The sequence below is a fragment of the Sitophilus oryzae genome, unplaced genomic scaffold, assembly GCF_002938485.1.
Source record: "Sitophilus oryzae breed Bouriz unplaced genomic scaffold, Soryzae_2.0 scaffold_1693_pilon_pilon, whole genome shotgun sequence".
Lineage (NCBI taxonomy): Eukaryota > Metazoa > Arthropoda > Insecta > Coleoptera > Curculionidae > Sitophilus > Sitophilus oryzae.
In genome coordinates this window covers 1,097,286-1,116,280 of record NW_022146383.1, presented here as the reverse complement: position 1 = coordinate 1,116,280, position 18,995 = coordinate 1,097,286, and the positions used below count along the sequence as shown (strand labels likewise).

General features: G+C 31.9%; 1 protein-coding gene across 1 annotated transcript; it reads right to left on the bottom strand.

Annotated features, from left to right (window-relative positions):
• Window positions 1-404: 404 nt before the first annotated feature.
• On the bottom strand, window positions 405-14,931 carry LOC115881032 (uncharacterized protein DDB_G0284459-like). The gene is made up of 3 exons (XM_030898389.1): window positions 14,775-14,931; window positions 10,567-10,701; window positions 405-933 (listed from the first exon to the last, which is right to left on the bottom strand). The coding sequence occupies exons 1-3, from the start codon at window positions 14,824-14,826 to the stop codon at window positions 533-535; spliced, it is 588 nt and encodes a 195-aa protein (XP_030754249.1). The 5' UTR covers window positions 14,827-14,931; the 3' UTR covers window positions 405-532.
• Between the last annotated feature and the right edge of the window lie 4,064 nt (window positions 14,932-18,995).

The following is an 18,995-nucleotide window of genomic DNA, read 5'->3' as shown; positions in this document are numbered from 1 at the left end:
AATTTTTCAAATTCCAAAGAGTTGAAACTACGAAAAGAAAGTCAAATTCCAAAGAGTTGAAACTACCCCACAAATATTACCAAGTTATATAATAATATCGCCATATTGTTTTTTCTCATGCTGACATAAATGTGAGAAAATTTTTTCCAGTTTGTATGTTAGTGGAAATTCTTGCTTCGCTTTATCATCACCATTACAAATGATTAATTCGATGCTAACAAAGTCGCTGGTACACGGTAGTATTTTTATAAAATGCTTTCAGTTAACCTACATACGCTGCCAAAATTTTATTTCGATATAAACTACCGTTCTCCTTGGATCTTCCGCGGCGTATGAGAGACGCCATCCTGTATTTATACCTTGGGTAGTAACTACAGTAACCAGTAAAAATAAAAATATCCATACAATTTTATACATTTTTTATTAAAAAAAACTATAGTACTCTCCCTTACAACTAGTACCGTGCAATTATTTACAATATTTGACAGTGAGTGACGCGTTGTCAATAATTTAGAAACAAAATTTCTAGTTCTTAAACGATAATGACGAAGAGTGTGCCTAGGAACAGGGCTGTGTACAAGAAACTGCCAGCCGCGCTGTTTGGTTTGGCTGTGGGGCTGTCTGTGGGAGGAGAACTGGTGGGACCATCTGAAGAACCGGAAGCCGTACTGCTATCTGAAACCGTACTGCCATCTGAAACCGTACTGGCACCTGAAGATGAGGTAGCTTCTGTTGGAGCTGCAGAAGGGGTTACTGGTGGATTGACAGTTGTAGGACTAGAAGCTGGATTATCAGAAGCAGATTCATCTTTTAGTAATGCGAAATTACCAGAAATTTCACATTTGGTGATTTGAGCCTTTGCTGCGGCCGCTGCACAGAAACTTTTTGAGTCTAGCAAACTGATGCACTGTTGTACTGTTTGGATATTCTGTCCTGGAAATTAAAAAAATATTATAATACTAATAATATATTTTTTTTAAATTGTGTTTGTTGGGAGTATCAGTTAAGCTTCGTTCAGAAACTTGAAATTAGTAGAATAAATTAATGGTTTCAATTATACTTTATACTTTTCAGTTTACGATCATTCACAATGTCTAAAAAATACAATTAATAACTTTTTTATTTTTTCAGTTAAATAAACGAGATTTGGTATATTGGTATATGACATAAATTAGGATTGATTGACGTATTCGATTGTTTTCGGTCATTTCCTGTTTCACCGGAAATGATTACAACTTTTGATTTTTAAATGGCACTTTCGGTATTTCTTTACTTTGTTCGATAGAAAATAACACTCTGAATAGAATGACATATCATATGTCAACTTTTGACATTTTCGCATATGGTTTATTTGAAATTATAACATGCGGTTCGTAACGAAAATTAATTTGAAATACCAAGTGTGTGGTACCAAATTATTAGTAGAAAAATGCCTTTTCCAAATATGCTAACAAGCCACCCTCGTTCCATTTGAAAAAATTGAGATATGATTAAAAATACGACTTGAGCATTTTCTAACTGGACACTAAAACATTCTTTCTTCTTCTTTCTCAGCCTGGTTCCATCCAGTGTTGGATATAGGCATCTTCTAGGTTTTTCCATGCTTCGCGATCTCTAGCCAATCTTATCCATTGTCTTCCCGCCACTGCCCTGACGTCATCGACCCATCTCTTTTTTGGTCGGCCCACACTTCTTGTTGTTCCCCTAGGTCTCCATAGGATTACTTTTTGGGGCCATTGGTCTGGATCCTGTCTTGCCACATGTCCTATCCATTGCCACTTCAGACTTGCCACTCTTTTAACGACATCTATTAATTTTGTTTTTTGACGTATGTGGGTATCCGTATTTTTTCCCTAATGGTGACTCCCAACATGATTCTTTCCATGGCTCTTTGTGCTACTCGTAGTTGTTCTGCTGTTTTTCGGGTAATTGCCATAGTCTCTAAGCCATACGTAAGCACAGGTAGAATGCAGCTGTCGTAAGCCTTTTTCTTTAGGTTCATGGGCACCTTTTTATCCTTGAAAATATTGCTCATATTTCCAAATGCTACCCATGCCAAATGGATCCTGCGTTTGATCTCCGTATTTTGGTTTTCCTTGCCCAGCTTGATTTTATGACCTAAATATATATAATGGTCTACGTTTTCAATAATAACGTTGTCAACGGTAATGTTATGGATATTGTTGCTCATTATCTTGGTCTTCTTCAAGTTCATTTTAAGGCCAATTTTCTGGGATTGGTCATTTAGCTCATTTAGCATGGTGTTTAGTTCTTGAATGTCGGTGCTCAGCAAGACAATATCGTCTGCGAACCTCAGATGGCTAAGGTGTACCCCATCGATGTTTAGACCTCTATTTTCCCATTCTAATTTCTTGAAGACATTTTCCAGTGCCAGTGTAAATAACTTGGGAGAGATGGTATCTCCTTGTCTCACGCCCTTGCCGAGTAGTATTTTTTCTGTTTTGAGGTCATCATCTAATTTAACTTGGAAGGTTGCACTATCATAGATATTTTTAATAATGGAATAATATCTGGAATCAATTCTCGCGTCCTCCATTGCAGCTAGAAATGACCAGGTTTCGATGCTGTCAAAGGCTTTTTGGTAGTCTACAAAGGCCAAATGTAGAGGTATATTGTATTCTGTTGTTTTTTCAATGACTGTTTTAATTGTTTGTAGATGATCGATGGTACTAAAACCTTTTCGAAAGCCTGCCTGTTCTATTGGCTGATAGGAATCTAGTTTCGTAGACCTAAGAAACTAACTAACTAACGCACCAAGTCTCGTTATTTTATCTAAAAAAATAAAAAAGTTATAGGGGTGAGCCACTTTTGAGACGCACCCGGTATTTTTATTATTCAATCAATCAGTTTCCCAATCAGCTCGATATATTGATGATGTTGCCAGTATTACTCATCAAGAAATACTACTGTTTTATTAATTAATTACGGCCGCGTAAACAAACATAACATAATATACAGTTTTATATACCTTCTAATTACTAATTCATTTTAATAAAATTAAATAATAAATATATTGTAATTATATTCCTGCAGATTGAGTGAAAAGTTTTATTCTTAAATATCTACTTTACAAATTATAAAGGCGTGTTGAAATATTAATCTTGTAGAATATATATATATATATATATATATATATATATATATATATATATATATATATATATATATATATATATATATATATATGCTATATATATATATATATATATATATATATATATGATATATATATATATATATATATATATATATATATATATATATATATATATATATAATATATATATATATACCGTGAGCCACTGAATATCTTACCTACAATGACTATAATTTTTAAACCAAAAAAGATATCAAAAAAATAAAAAATACCGTTTCTATAATATCGAGGGGGAATACATATGACGTATTTTTTGAACCACCCCGACCTACCCCTTAGGAGGCACCCCTACTCACTTGAAAATCTTAAATGGCAACAACCCACTTGTGGCGCCTTTTTGGAAAGCCCATAAAAAATGCTAAACGATGATCATAAAGTTTTTAGGGTGAAATTGAAAAACTACCCCTTACACGAAAAATTAGGTGGACATTAAGGAGAAAAGTGATTTTTTCAGCATAAGTTACAAATTGGGACCCAGCTAAATGTGGTTTTTTTTTAAACTACCCCGACCTACCCCCCTAGGTACCACCCCCTCACTTCTAACCTCAAGATAGCGATACCCCACTTGTGACACCTCTTATAAAAAATGCTGAACGACTGTCATAAAAAAGAACGAAAAAAATAGAGCCTAAAAATAAAACAAAAATGTCAAAACGTATCAAAATCAATAGATTGAATTATTTTTGTATCCATGAACCATTGCGAGAAAAAAAGCTGGTACAAAGAAATTTATTGTAACTCTTAATGAAGACCTCATACACTTTCAGCAAGATGGAGCCCCTTCGCATTATTCTATTGTCACAAGGCGGTGGTTGGATAAATATTATCCAAGGCAATGGATTGGCTGAAGGGGTCTAATCGAGTGGCCGCCAAGGTCACCTGATCTCACTCCTTTAGACTGTTCCCTGTGGGGTTACACTAAATCCATAGTCTACAAGACAAAACCAGGTTCGTTGCAAGAATTGCGGCAGAGGAGAACTGAAGCATGTCGAAATATTCCGAGGGAGACTTTCCAAAAAGTGAGAGAAGAATTTGAAAATCGTTTGTATTTTTGTATGGAACAAAACGGCTGTCATTTTGAGCAATTATTAAAATAAATTATCATTTTAAATTTCTTTCAAATTGTCACACCTACATTTCTTGTCACTAACCAGTAATTAAGTTGAAGTCTGTATAACGATCGTTTAGCGATTTCAATTAGCTTTCCATAGAAGTGTTACAAGTGGGGTATCGCTATCTTGAGATTAGAAGTGAGGGGATGCCACTTAGGGGTGGGTTGGGGTGGTTTGAAAAATACTTCATTTGCGTCAAATCACCTTTTTCATTAATGTGCACCTAATTGTTCGTGTAAGGGTGGTTTTTCAATTTCACCCTAAAAACTTTATGATCATCATTTAGCATTTTTCATGAGCTTTCCAAAAAGACGCCACAAGTGGGGTGTTGCCATTTAAGATTTTCAAGTGAGTAGGGGTGCCTCATAAGGGGTAGGTCGGGGTGGTTCAAAAAATACGTCATATGTATTCCCCCTCGATATTATAAAAACGGTATTTTTTATTTTTATGATATCTTTTTTGGTTGAAAAATTATAGCCATTGTAAGTTTTCAGTGGCTCACCCTGTATATTATCAACATAAAACGAGATGTAATTAACGAAATATCATCGTAACAACAGCTATTTTTAAAACGTCTAGGTTTACTTATTTCACTGAGATTTATGAAAAAAAAGTCCTTTGCCTCGGGTACAGATAACAATTTTCCATAAACGTCTAACTATTAAAAAAATAATCCGTCAGAAAAAAAATTTATTGTAAAAAAAATGACGTTCAAATAAAGGATTTTATAACAATTTTAACCAATACTTACCATCATTGTATACCAAATTTAAGCAATTATATGTTGACTGTACTACATCGTTTTCAGTCAAAGATTCGATGCCCAGTGGTAAAGATTGGTATGTACTACAGTCGCACGTTGTACTCTCCAAGCTTGCACCCAAGCCTATAAAAAATAGGAAAAAATTATTAACTTTTTTAGATTATAAAACATTTTTTTATTATAAAATTAGTCAAATTCAACAAACCAAAAACCTAATATAGAACTTTTTCGGAAACTGAATCACCCTGTAGATATATTTTTGTTAATTTCCAAGTAATTTCATAAGATTTTTTTTTCCTTAATGTTTTCTATGAACAAGATGAAGTACGTATACTTTATAAAAAGATAATACGGTTTTTACCAATCGAGATACACTCTAGATTAAATTTGAAAATGACAATTTAATCAAAATACGGCCGAATATCGTAGTATTGATAAGTAAAATCTACATCAAGTAGATTAAGCATTTACAGACTGTTTTAAAAAACATGTGACATTTCTCATGAGGGGATTCCTCACGTAAAAATAGAGTAGATTTATTGTTTATATCGATATAGGTTCGATTCTGCTTTGTTTCGTAGCTACGGGGTGTTAAAATCTTAATAATCTTTCGATTTATTATAATTTTTTTCAAAGTACTTTTAGTGATTCGAATAAAATTTTGAGGGTAAATGTGCTAGATATTTTAATGGCTAAAAAAGTGTCGATAAGTTCATCAGGGACGTACATATGGGTTATTGCTGGAATATTTTTCAAAAAAAACATGTGCGCTACTGACTTTTTTCCTTTTGATATCCTGGGCACTGGAGAATATGTCGAAACTTTTTAAGCTTGAAAATATTTAGCATTTATAGTAACTTTTACTGTCAAAATTTCATTCGAGACGCTAAAAGTACTTGGAAGAAAATTATAATAAATCGAAAAAATATTAAGGTTTTAACACCCTGTAGCTACGAAACAAAACAGAATCGGACCTATGTTGATATGAAAAATAAATCTTATTTTTACGTGGGGAATCTCCCCACGAGAGATGGCACATTATTTTTGAAACACCCCGTATAAAACAGATTTTTAACGACCCAAATCTGTCTCTTATCTAGCCGACCCTGTATATTAATTGATAAAAATCTATAAATTTTTAGCAAAAAACAACCGTAGCGAAAAAAATCATACAGGGTGTCATTGAAATGGTGTAAAAATGGTTTTTTGTCGTGAATAAATTTTTTGAAGTTATTTTTTTGCAACGTGGGTTCATTTTTTGAAAACTACATACTTTTTCCTACAAAAGAGATACTCTTTTTGCACATCGCCCAAAGCGATGGTTTTCGAGAAATTGAAGACAAAGCGTTTGCTCTGTTGTGTTGCTAACTGGTTAATCAACATAAGCTTATGAAAGTTATGGCGGTTCAAAAGTAACCAAGTAGTTATCAAATAATTAATTGAAAAATCAAAATTTCATGATTTTTAAAACATCTTATTGCTATAATAAACCAAATAATCCAATTACCAAAAGTCCTTATTAAAATAATGCATTCCTTAATTCATTCATAGTAAATGTTCAAAGTAACCACCATTCATTTCAATGTAGACATCTGATCTTCTTCTCCACGATCTGTGTAGATACCCTGTGGAATATCCTTGGTGTTGTCCGAATTTGATTGGAACAATTAATAATGCGTTGCCCTAGTTGCTTTTCAGTATTAATCGGCACTGAGCAAACCAACATTTTTTAAAACCAAAAAAGTTTATTTCGTTTTTAAAGCAATAAGATGTTTTAAAAATCATGAAATTTTGATTTTTCTATTCATTATTTAATAAATACGTTGCAAAAAAAATATCCTCAAAACAGTAATTCACGAAATAACCCTCTACCCTTGCAAAAACTACCCTTTCCGCTTTTCCAAATAATTTTTCAGTATCACCATTTGATTTAGGGTCAAAATTTATGGTAGAGGATTTTTTTTCTAAGTCTTATCTCGTTTTTTAAGCCTACAATTTCAAAAAAAGCGTTTTTTAAATTCACCCTTTCAGTGCCCCTAACTCCCTTAATATGCATTTTGCGCCCTATACTTATAGGAACTTTTTTTACTATTTTTAGGAGTACTATTACCCCCCGATTTTTTTTTACACCATTTCAATGACACACTGTATACACCAAGTTTTCAAAAATTGTAATAATTACTACAATATTAATATTATAATACGTGGGAAAAATTGACATACATCTTGTACTTTTATTAGAATCCAAAATCATCCAATATTATTATCTTAATTAATTTTTTTTATATATAACTATAGAATAAATACATTTTTTGGAGTGGACTTGCGTCAGTTATTTGCTTTTGAGATAAAAGTATTGATTTCTAAGGATACATGATCCTTTCTATCAAATCAAGAAAAAAAGTATATTTAAATAATAATCATTTCAAATAAATCTGTATTTTTTCAATTTTTTTTAATTTTCTTTAGATTAAAATTAGTTTTGAAATATATAAATACTGATAAGATAGATTGGATAAGTATTGATCCCAAAACGAAGTTACATTTGTTATAAAATACATATAATTATAAATAATATTATAAGAATATTACAAGCCTTTTTCTTTAGGTTCATGGGCACCTTTTTCTCCTTGTAAATATCGCTCATATTTCCAAATGCTACCCATGCCAAATGGATCCTGCGTTTGATCTCCGTATTTTGGTTTTCCTTGCCCAGCTTGATTTTATGACCTAAATATATATAATATTGTTTGTGTCTACGTTTTCAATTATAATGTTGTCAACGGTAATGATATGGATATTGTTGCTCATTATCTTTGTCTTCTTCAAGTTCATTTTAAGGCCAATTTTCTGGGATTTGTCATTTAGCTCATTTAGCATGGTGTTTAGTTCTTGAATGTCGGTGCTCAGCAAGACAATATTGTCTGCGAACCTCAGATGGCTAAGGTGTACCCCATCGATGTTTAGACCTCTATTTTCCCATTCTAATTTCTTGAAGATATTTTCCAGTGCCAGTGTAAATAACTTGGGAGAGATGGTATCTCCTTGTCTCACACCCTTGCCGAGTGGTATTTTTTCTGTTCTGAGGTCATCATCTAATTTAACTTGAAAGGTTGCACTATCATAGATATTTTTAATAGTGGAATAATATCTGGAATCAATTCTCGCGTCCTCCATTGCAGCTAGAAATGACCAGGTTTCGATGCTGTCAAAGGCTTTTTGGTAGTCTACAAAGGCCAAATGTAGAGGTATACTGTATTCTGTTGTTTTTTCAATGACTGTTTTAATTGTTTGTAGATGATGGATGGTACTAAAACCTTTTCGAAAGCCTGCCTGTTCTATTGGCTGATAGGAATCTAGTTTCGTAGACCTAAGAAACTAACTAACTAACGCACCAAGTCTCGTTATTTTATCTAAAAAAATAAAAAAGTTATAGGGGTGAGCCACTTTTGAGACGCACCCGGTATTTTTATTATTCAATCAATCAGTTTCCCAATCAGCTCGATATATTGATGATGTTGCCAGTATTACTCATCAAGAAATACTACTGTTATATTAATCAATTACGGCCGCGTAAACAAACATAACATACAGTTTTATATACCTTCTAATTACTAATTTATTTTAATAAAATTAAATAATAAATATATTGTAATTATATTCCTGCAGATTGAGTGAAAAGTTGTATTCTTAAATATCTACTCTACAAATTACAAAGGCGTGTTCAAATATTAATCTTGTAGAATATATATATACAGGGTGAGCCACTGAAAACTTACCTACAATGGCTATAATTTTTAAACCAAAAAAGATATCAAAAAAATACCGTTTCTATAATATCGAGGGGTAATACATATGACGTATTTTTTGAACCACCCCGACCTACCCCTAAGGCGGCACCCCTACTCACTTGAAAATCTTAAATGGCAACAACCCACTTGTGGCGCCTTTTTGGAAAGCCCATGAAAAATGCTAAACGATGATCATAAAGTTTTTAGGGTGAAATTGAAAAACTACCCCTTACACGAAAAATTAGGTGGACATTAAGGAGAAAAGTGATTTTTTCAGCATAAGTTACAAATTGGGACCCAGCTAAATGAGGTTTTTTCAAACTACCCCGACCTACCCCTAGATGCCACTCCTTCATTTCTAACCTCAAAATAGCAATACCCCACTTGTGACACCTCTTTGGAAAGCGTATAAAAAATGCTGAACGACTGTCATAAAAAAGAACGAAAAAAATAGAGCCTAAAAATAAAACAAAAATGTCAAAACGTGTCAAAATCAATAGAATGAATTATTTTTGTATCCATGAACCATTGCAAGAAAAAAAAGCTGGTACAAAGAAATTTATTATAACTCTACTTTAAATGAAGACCTCATACGCTTTCAGCAAGATGGAGCCCTTTCGCATTATTCTATTGTCACAAGGCGGTGGTTGGATAAATATTATCCAAGGCAGAAGGGGTCTAATCGAGTAGCCGCCAAGGTCACCTGATCTCACTCCTTTAGACTTTTCCTTGTGGGGTTACACTAAATCCATAGTCTACAAGACAAAACCAGGTTCGTTGCAAGAATTGCGGCAGAGGAGAACTGAAGCATGTCGAAATATTCCGAGAGAGACTTTCCAAAAAGTGAGAGAAGAATTTGAAAATCGTTTGTATTTTTGTATGGAACGAAACGGCTGTCATTTTGAGCAATTATTAAAATAAATTATCATTTTAAATTTCTTTCAAATTGTCACACCTACATTTCTTGTCACTAACCAGTAATTAAGTTGAAGTCTGTATGACCATCGTTTAGCGATTTCAATTAGCTTTCCATAGAAGTGTCACAAGTGGGGCATCGCTATCTTGAGATTAGAAGTGAGGGGATGCCACCTAGGGGTGGGTTGGGGTGGTTTGAAAAATACTTCATTTGCGTCATTTAGCTGGGTCCCAATTTGTAACTTATGCTGAAAAAATCACCTTTTTCATTAATGTCCACCTAATTGTTCGTGTAAGGGTAGTTTTTCAATTTCACCCTAAAAACTTTATGATCATCATTTAGCATTTTTCATGAGCTTTCCAAAAAGACGCCACAAGTGGGGTGTTGCCATTTAAGATTTTCAAGTGAGTAGGGGTGCCTCATAAGGGGTAGGTCGGGGTGGTTCAAAAAATACGTCATATGTATTCCCCCTCGATATTATAAAAACGGTATTTTTTAATTTTTTGATATCTTTTTTGGTTGAAAAATTATAGCCATTGTAAGTTTTCAGTGGCTCACCCTGTATATTATCAACATAAAACGAGATGTAATTAACGAAATATCATCGTAACAACAGCTATTTTTAAAACGTCTAGGTTTACTTATTTCACTGAGATTTATGAAAAAAAGTCCTTTGCCTCGGGTACAGATAACAATTTTCCATAAACGTCTAACTATTAAAAAAATAATCCGTCAGAAAAAAAATTATTTGTAAAAAAAATGACGTTCAAATAAAGGATTTTATAACAATTTTAACCAATACTTACCATCATTGTATACCAAATTTAAGCAATTGTATGTTGACTCTACTACATCATTTTCAGTCAAAGATTCGATGCCCAGTGGTAAAGATTGGTATGTACTACAGTCGCACGTTGTACTCTCCAAGCTTGCACCCAAGCCTATAAAAAATTAAAAAAAAATTAACTTTTTTAAATTATAAAACATTTTTTTTATTTTAAATTTAGTCGACTTCAACAAACCAAAAACCTAATATAGACTTTTTCGGAAACTGAATCACCCTGTAGATATATTTTTGTTAATTTCCAAGTAATTTCATAAGATTTTTTTTCCTTAATGTTTTCTATGAACAAGATGAAGTACATATACTTTATAAAGAGATAATACGGTTTTTACCAATCGAGATACACTCTAGATTAAATTTGAAAATGACAATTTAATCAAAATACGGCCGAATATCGTAGTATTGATAAGTAAAATCTACATCAAGTAGATTAAGCATTTACAGAGTGTTTTAAAAAACATGTGACATTTCTCATGAGGAGATTCCTCACGTAAAAATAGAGTAGATTTATTGTTTATATCGATATAGGTTCGATTCCGCTTTGTTTTGTAGCTACAGGGTGTTAAAGTCTTAATAATCTTTCGATTTATTATAATTTTTTTCAAAGTACTTTTAGTGATTCGAATAAAATTTTGAGGATAAATGTGCTAGATATTTTAATGGCTAAAAAAGTGTCGATAAGTTTATCAGGGACGTACATATGGGTTATTGCTGGAATATTTTTCAAAAAAAAACATGTGCGCTACTGACTTTTTTCCTTTTGATATCTTGGGCACTGGAGAATATGTCGAAACTTTTTAAACTTGAAAATATTTAGCATTTATAATAACTTTTACTGTCGTGTGTAAATTTCATTCGAGACGCTAAAAGTACTTGGAAGAAAATTATAATAAATCGAAAAAATATTAAGGTTTTAACACCCTGTAGCTACGAAACAAAGCAGAATCGGACCTATGTTGATATGAAAAATAAATCTTATTTTTACGTGGGGAATCTCCCCACGAGAGATGGCACATTATTTTTGAAACACCCTGTATAAAACAGATTTTTAACCACCCAAATCTGTCTCTTATCTAGCCGACCCTGTATATTATTTGATAAAAATCTCTTCATTTTTAGCAAAAAACAACCGTAGCGAAAAAATCATATACACCATGTTTTCAAAAATTGTAATATTTACTACAATATTAATATTACAATACTTGGGAAAAATTCACATACATACTGTACTTTTATTAGAATCCAAAATCATCCAATATTATTATGTTAATTAATTTTTTATATATAACTATAAAAAAAATACATTTTTTGGAGTGGACTTGCGTCAGTTATTTGCTTTTGAGATAAAAGTATTGATTTCGAAGGATACATGATCCTTTCTATCAAATCAAGAAAAAAAATATATTTAAATAATAATCATTTCAAATAAATCTGTATTTTTTCAATTTTTTTTAATTTTCTTTAGATTAAAATTAGTTTTGAAATATAAATATTGATAAGATAGATATAAGTATTGATCCCAAACGAAGTTATGTATTTGTTATAAAATACATATAATTATAAATAATATTATAAGAATATTACTCAAGCGTGGAGTACTTATAGAAGAAACTCAATCACATTCAAAAGAAAAAAAAAATAAAAGAAAAATATTAATAATAATAAACATTCGACTAAGTCATGACCTATGCATGCGAAACCTGGACACGTAAAATGAACATTATAAGGAAACTGCAGGTCGCACAACGCTCAATGTAAGAATAGAGTGGATACGACAAAAGACCCAGGTAATAGATGTCATCCACAGAATCAAATCCCTCAAGTGGCATGATACCCACAAGGAATTATTTTTATATCACGTAAAAGTGCAAAAATATGCAAGACCGCAAAAGTCTTGCATGCTTGCTCTTGCAAGAATTGAAATATGCAGTAATATATAAGGGGTTCCATTTAAAAAAATTAAACTTTGATGTGCTACGACTTTATGACCGATCCTGTATACTTAAGTTTATATAATAATAATAGCTGCCGTATATAGCGTTTAACGCTTTGGGAGCAGCAAGGTACAGCTTGCCATGCTAGAGCCGTTCGGTATACAAGGAAGGTAATGTGGCTAGCACTACGCTTCAACCGTCTATTATTACCTCAGGATTGTGAATCCCAAGTAGGTACCCAAGGTATTTTTATTTTAATAAAAATTGTTGGCTGATGAAATGCCGACTGTAGGATTCGAACCCACAACCTTAGATTGGTAGACGAGAGCTGTGCCTATGCTTAAGTTTATTACTCGCTAATATCCCAAGTAGCACAATAAATTATTATGAGAGTGAAGTGTTTTATACACGATTTATTAAAGTGATCTCATACACTGAATTGTTATATAATAAACGCAAAGAACACAAATATATCATAGAGACAAATGTGTTTTATTATTTTGTTATATAGATGTTTTGGTGACTAATTTATAAAACATTTTTATAAATATATTCGTTAATATGCTCAGGAACGTTTATATAACAAATCTTATACAACTATTTATGCTGCAGCTAGATATATTTTATAATTGATTTATAATATAATTTAAAACAATTATAAAATATTTACAAAACAGCTATAAAAATATGCATTTTAGTTTATTAAAATATTATCGACATGTTTTATAGCTGATTTTACGACTGATTTATAAAACAATTTGGTCTTCGCAATAATTTAGTCGCGACCGCTACTCTAAGAAAACAATTTTATAATTGCTGTTAAAGTAACGAATTAAAATTCTCATAAAACGATTAAAAAACAAAAGTGTTTCCCCAAATACAAAAATGTTATTTAGGAAGCCTTATAAACATACTATAGTACTAACCTCAAACTTTGGTTTTGGTCAGAGTTTAAAATATATTTTAAAAATGTGATTTTATCTCTAAAACTGTGGCGTTCGTATCTAAAAGGTGAAGGAAAGAAAGTCATTCAATGTTGCCAGAATAAAAATAGAGTCTTCAAGTATAATTAAAAGTCAAATTTGTGTTTAATTATGTATTTATTATAGTAACAAACTGTAAAGTTTTAGACAGAATGAAAACTCGTGAACACCTAACAGGCACAATTAAAATCAAAAAGCCTTCCTACCTTGGATATATAATGCGGCACTCAGAATATGAAGAAATACAGCTCATAATAGCAGGAAAATCGATGGAAAACGTAGCATAGGGAGGAAAAAGAAATCATGGCTACGTAACATAAGAGATTGGACCCACACCGACGGAAACACCCTTATTCGCCAAGCTCTGGACAGAGAGTCATATGCCATATTAATCTCCAACCTCAACAGAGGAGGCACCTAGGAGGAGGAGGATATATTTTACAATTTTTTCCTAATAATCGACTGTTCCTGTACGTATCAACGACCCTGTATATATTCATAGAATTTTTTTCTGGTATTCTTATCTGTAGCATCACCTTCCGAAGTTTGGTACACTAGTTTTTGATACCCTGTTTGATGCTTTTGTTTACTTTTTTTCATATATTTGTTGAGGCGTAGGTATTTATTTTTTTATTTAATATTATTTATAAAATCTAGTAATTTTTTTTCAAAAGTTTCGTCATAAAGGTCTCAAATACACATCGTTGAAGCCAATATCTCCCCTCAGATTCTTCGATATACAGGGTGAGTCTTAAATAAGTGCAAATACTTTCTCTTTACCGTTTTTCAAATAAGTCCAAAATAACCGAGTTATTTTGCTTTGAAAATTAAAAAAAAAGATTTTTGCTTAAATTTTGAGTACCACTGGCTCTTTTCTGGGTCTTCACAAGAAAATTTAATCTACTACTTATGTTGCCATATTTCAAGAAATTAGGTTTTTTAACTGAAAACTAAAAAGAAATCCATTTTTTTTTTCGAACTACACCTGAATATATTAGCACTTATTTAAGACTCGCCCTGTATATTTGAGAATCCGTTGAGTATTTTTCTTTCATTGATATGTCTAAATACATGGACTTTGGTAACGTCTTAGTAAAAAATTGGTTTTAGAAGAACAATAGAACTAGATATAGTATTCTCTCTTGAAATTATTTAACAATTTTAGTTAAATCAAAATATCGTTTTTTTACTAGATAATGAGGAAAATTAGACCCTGAAACAGGTTGTTTAAATTTCTTCTGTAACGGACTTACTTTGATCAAAAAGAGCAACCAAGAACACAGAACTGATGAGGAAGCACTTCATTTTTATGTTAGTAGATGTATAATAACTATGTTAGTAGTTCGATTTGACTATAGTAAGTAACAAAGTGTTTTGGTAATAAATTATTGGCTACTTTTATATCACGACGAGATAAAATCAACGGAGAGTCACAGAAAAACACAGATAATCATAATCTTTTATCTCGTGAAGATACTTCAGTAATTATTATTATGGATCTTTGCTATATTTTTCTATGATGGATATTGTATTCGTTAATGAGAGTAGATTCCAGGAAATTTGATGAATACATACAAAAGATATTTAATTCTGTTAAGCCTTTAAAAAAATTTGGGTGTGTAACGAATTAAAAAAATAAACGTCACAGTAGACAAATAGAAATAACAACAACACGTTATCTGTAGAACTCATAGACATGTGTAATATATAAACTAACCAAAAATAAAAATATGTGCGATAAAAATTAAAGTTTTAGTTACCTAATCGAGGGCGCGATTTTTAAATTCATTGTTGCCAACCCTGGATTGACTAACTGGAATTTAAATTTCCTGCTGGGGATTCAGGTGGTAGCTCTGCTGTCATTCGTTTTGACACTTCTGTTTTGTATTACGAGTTTTGGGTTTAAATGAGTTTTGTTGTGATTCTTTAAGCTTTAAAAATTTGTAGTAGCAGACCTTGCAGTCGAGCATTGTTCTTTTTAGAACCTCTTCTAGTGCGAAGTGTTTAAGATAGCTTAATAGCCGTAAAAAACTCATCGCAACCTTATCAGAATATTTTGAACGGGAAAGAGGTAGTAATGGCCCCTTATGTCCCTTAAGTGATGTTAAGAAGGTGAGTTTTGTTGATATAAACAATAACTATTTATACCGAGTATTGCATCGTCGAGCGGGACATAGGAAATCCCACGTAAATTTTAATGGGGTCAATTATTGACTTCCCTAATTATTTTAGAGAATAATTCTATTTAGGTTTATTGAAGAGCACTAAAACCCACATTTCAATAGAATAACTTTAGATATTTTTGATTAGCCCGTTTACGAGTTATCGCCGATTTCTTTTTAAATATTTCTCCTTTCTTATGGCCCTGTATTTACTTATGAGCACCAGTCAAGGTAAAAGATAACTGTCAAATGAAGTTGTCATTTCAGAAATTTATCTCTTTAGTGCTTTATTATTATTATTAAAAACTCATACCTACATCGAAAATATTAGCCATGAATTACACTACCGAAGAAAAAGTATTGATGATTAAATGGTATTATCAAGGAAATAGTTATCAAAAGGTGTCGGACATGTTTGCTGCTCTGTATCCGAATAGACCGATACCTGGAAAATCTACAATCGCAAGGAATATCCAGAGATTTGAGACCAAAGGCACCCTAATAAATAACTGCAGATGTGAAGCAAGGCAGGAACAAAGAGAAGATGCAAGAAATTATACCGACTTGGAAGTTTTATTGTGCGTGGAAGAGAACGATGGAAAGATCAGCACAAGGAAACTTGAGGATGAAATAGGAATAGATCACACTACAGCGTTTCGAATTTTGAAACGACATAATTACTATTCCTTCAAATATGAAAAGCACCAAGAGCTACGAGATGGGGACGAAATACGGCGGCAGGCGTTTTGTTGTTGCTGTTGCAAACACGGATAGGGAATTTTTAAAAAACATATGTTTCACTGACGAATGCGCGTTTACCTTAAATAATGAACCCAATGTTTCAATTATCAATATTGAAACAAAGAAAACCAACACAGGTTTGTCGAAACAAGAACGCAATATCCACAGAAAGTAAATGTTTGGGCAAGGATATTCGGACACAATATTATCGGGCCATTATTTCTTACGCGAAATTTAAATGCAGAATATTATTTGGAACTACTCAAAAATCATATTTTACCTGCTTTACATGATGCCGCTAGGGGAAATCAGGAAGTTTGGTACCAAATGGATGGCTGCCCGGCACATGATACCCTACGTAGGCTGTTCGGGAATATTTAGACAATAGTTTTAACGGAAACGTTATTGGCCTAAATCATACAGTAAATTGGCCAGCAAGGTCTCCTGATATTTCGCCAAATGATTTCTTTCTCTGGGGCCATTTAAAAAAACAGGATATACAAGGATAAAAAATACCCAAATCTAGACGAGTTAAAAATGCTATTTCTGCCGAATGCAATAGAATTTCAGTTTACCAACTAGCGAATGTAAGAAGAGAATTTTATGATCGCCTGGTTGCTGTCTAGCAGTCGATGGAGGAATATTTGGACATCTTCTTGAAATCCTAAAGTTCTAACGATTTAATAGTACCTAAATTAATAAGTTATTGAATATTGGAATAATACTATAATTAACCTTGTAATTGATTACTTTATTCTACTTTAATTCATATTAATTTGTATTTATAAATACATCTTTAAGATTTCCGATGTAGGAATGAGTTTTCAATAATAATAAAGCACTAAATAGGTAAATTTCTGAAATGACAACTTCATTTGACCGTTATCTTTTACCTTGACTGGTGCTCATAAGTAAATACAGGACCACAAGAAAGGAGAAATATTTAAAAAGAAATCGACGATAAACGAGCTAATCAAAAATATCTAAAGTTATTCTTTTGAATGTGGGTTTTAGTGCTCTTCAATAAACTTAAATAGAATTATTCTCTAAAATAATTAGGGAAACCAATAATTGACCCCATTAAAATTTACATGGGATTTCCTACCCGTCCGACGATGCAACACCCGGTACCTATACATATGTATTTATGGGCAATTTTTCTTAATTTTTTTCTGTTTCTTAAGCTTGAACAGTATAATTTTTTGGAGATAAATAAAAACTTGATGAAAGATATTTCTTAAAAAGTTTTTTATTAATAAATAACCAACTAACACAATCCCCTTAATAACTATCAATATACACACAGCAAACACATACAGGGTATTCTAAAATAGTGCCTTTCTTATATTTTGCTAAGACAACCCAAAAACTAAAGGTACTACTATAATGTACTTTGATTAATTTTATTTTTTTTTTTATTTTGTATTTATTGTCTTTTATTTAAGAATATCCTGTATATTCTTAAACCTAACAGTATTATAATATATCATTTTACAATAAACTACATAGGTACATCAAAACAACAACAAATTACGATATATTTGTATATAGGACTTATATGCTAAATTCTAACTAGATAATAAATAGTATATAAATTTATATGTATGTATAATACGCGTACATATTATTATAATAGATTTTTCGAAACTTCTTATATATCTATTGATTTATACAGGGTGACAATTTGAAAACGAAAAGTATTTAATATTACCTCTACCGATGATAGTATGAAAATTTGGCGAAATACGTCAATTTACATATCAAGGGAGACAATTTCTGAGGCATTTCTTGTCGTGCTACTTTCAACCCTTTGACCCCCAGGGAACCTACCCCTAAAATTTTAAATGGCAACCCCTATTTCTTTTACAATTTTTGTGTTCCTTATAAAATTCTCAAAAAAATAATGTAGTTTATGTAGAATTCTATAAGAAACACAAAAATGGTAAAAGAAATAGGGGTTGCTATTTAAAATTTTAGGGGTAGGTGCCCTGGGGGTGAAGGGGTTGAAAGTAACACGACAACAAATGCCTCAAAAATTGTCCCCCTTGATATGTCAATTGACGTGTTTGGCCAAATTTTCATACTATCATCGGTAGAGGCAATATTAAATACTGTTCGTTTTCAAATTGTCACACTGTATATCGTATATTCGAATAAATTTATTAATCGAGTTAGTCTTGAAATAGTATTTATGTTTCTAATTTTTATTTTTTTTTTAATTATTTCTTTTGAGTTTCAATATTTAAACAAAAAATGATTTTATGTTGTAATTAAAAACACATAAAAAACATGATACGATGATACAATCCAGCATTTAACCGTGCAGTTTTTTGAATCCAAATAGTCACCTTCAAAACTGAGACACCCTGTGGGTGATTACTTTTTTTAATTAAAAAAATGTATGATCGAAAAAAAAACGGCGTCATGAACGGCTAGCGAATGAGAATCGATGATAATTTTGGCGAGGTCAAGCTCTATAGACGTCTTTTACTTGGTCTGTACTCTTCTTTATTTTTTTATGGAGCTTATTGCCAGTTAAGAAGGTTGTAATTTATTTATATATTGAGTAAA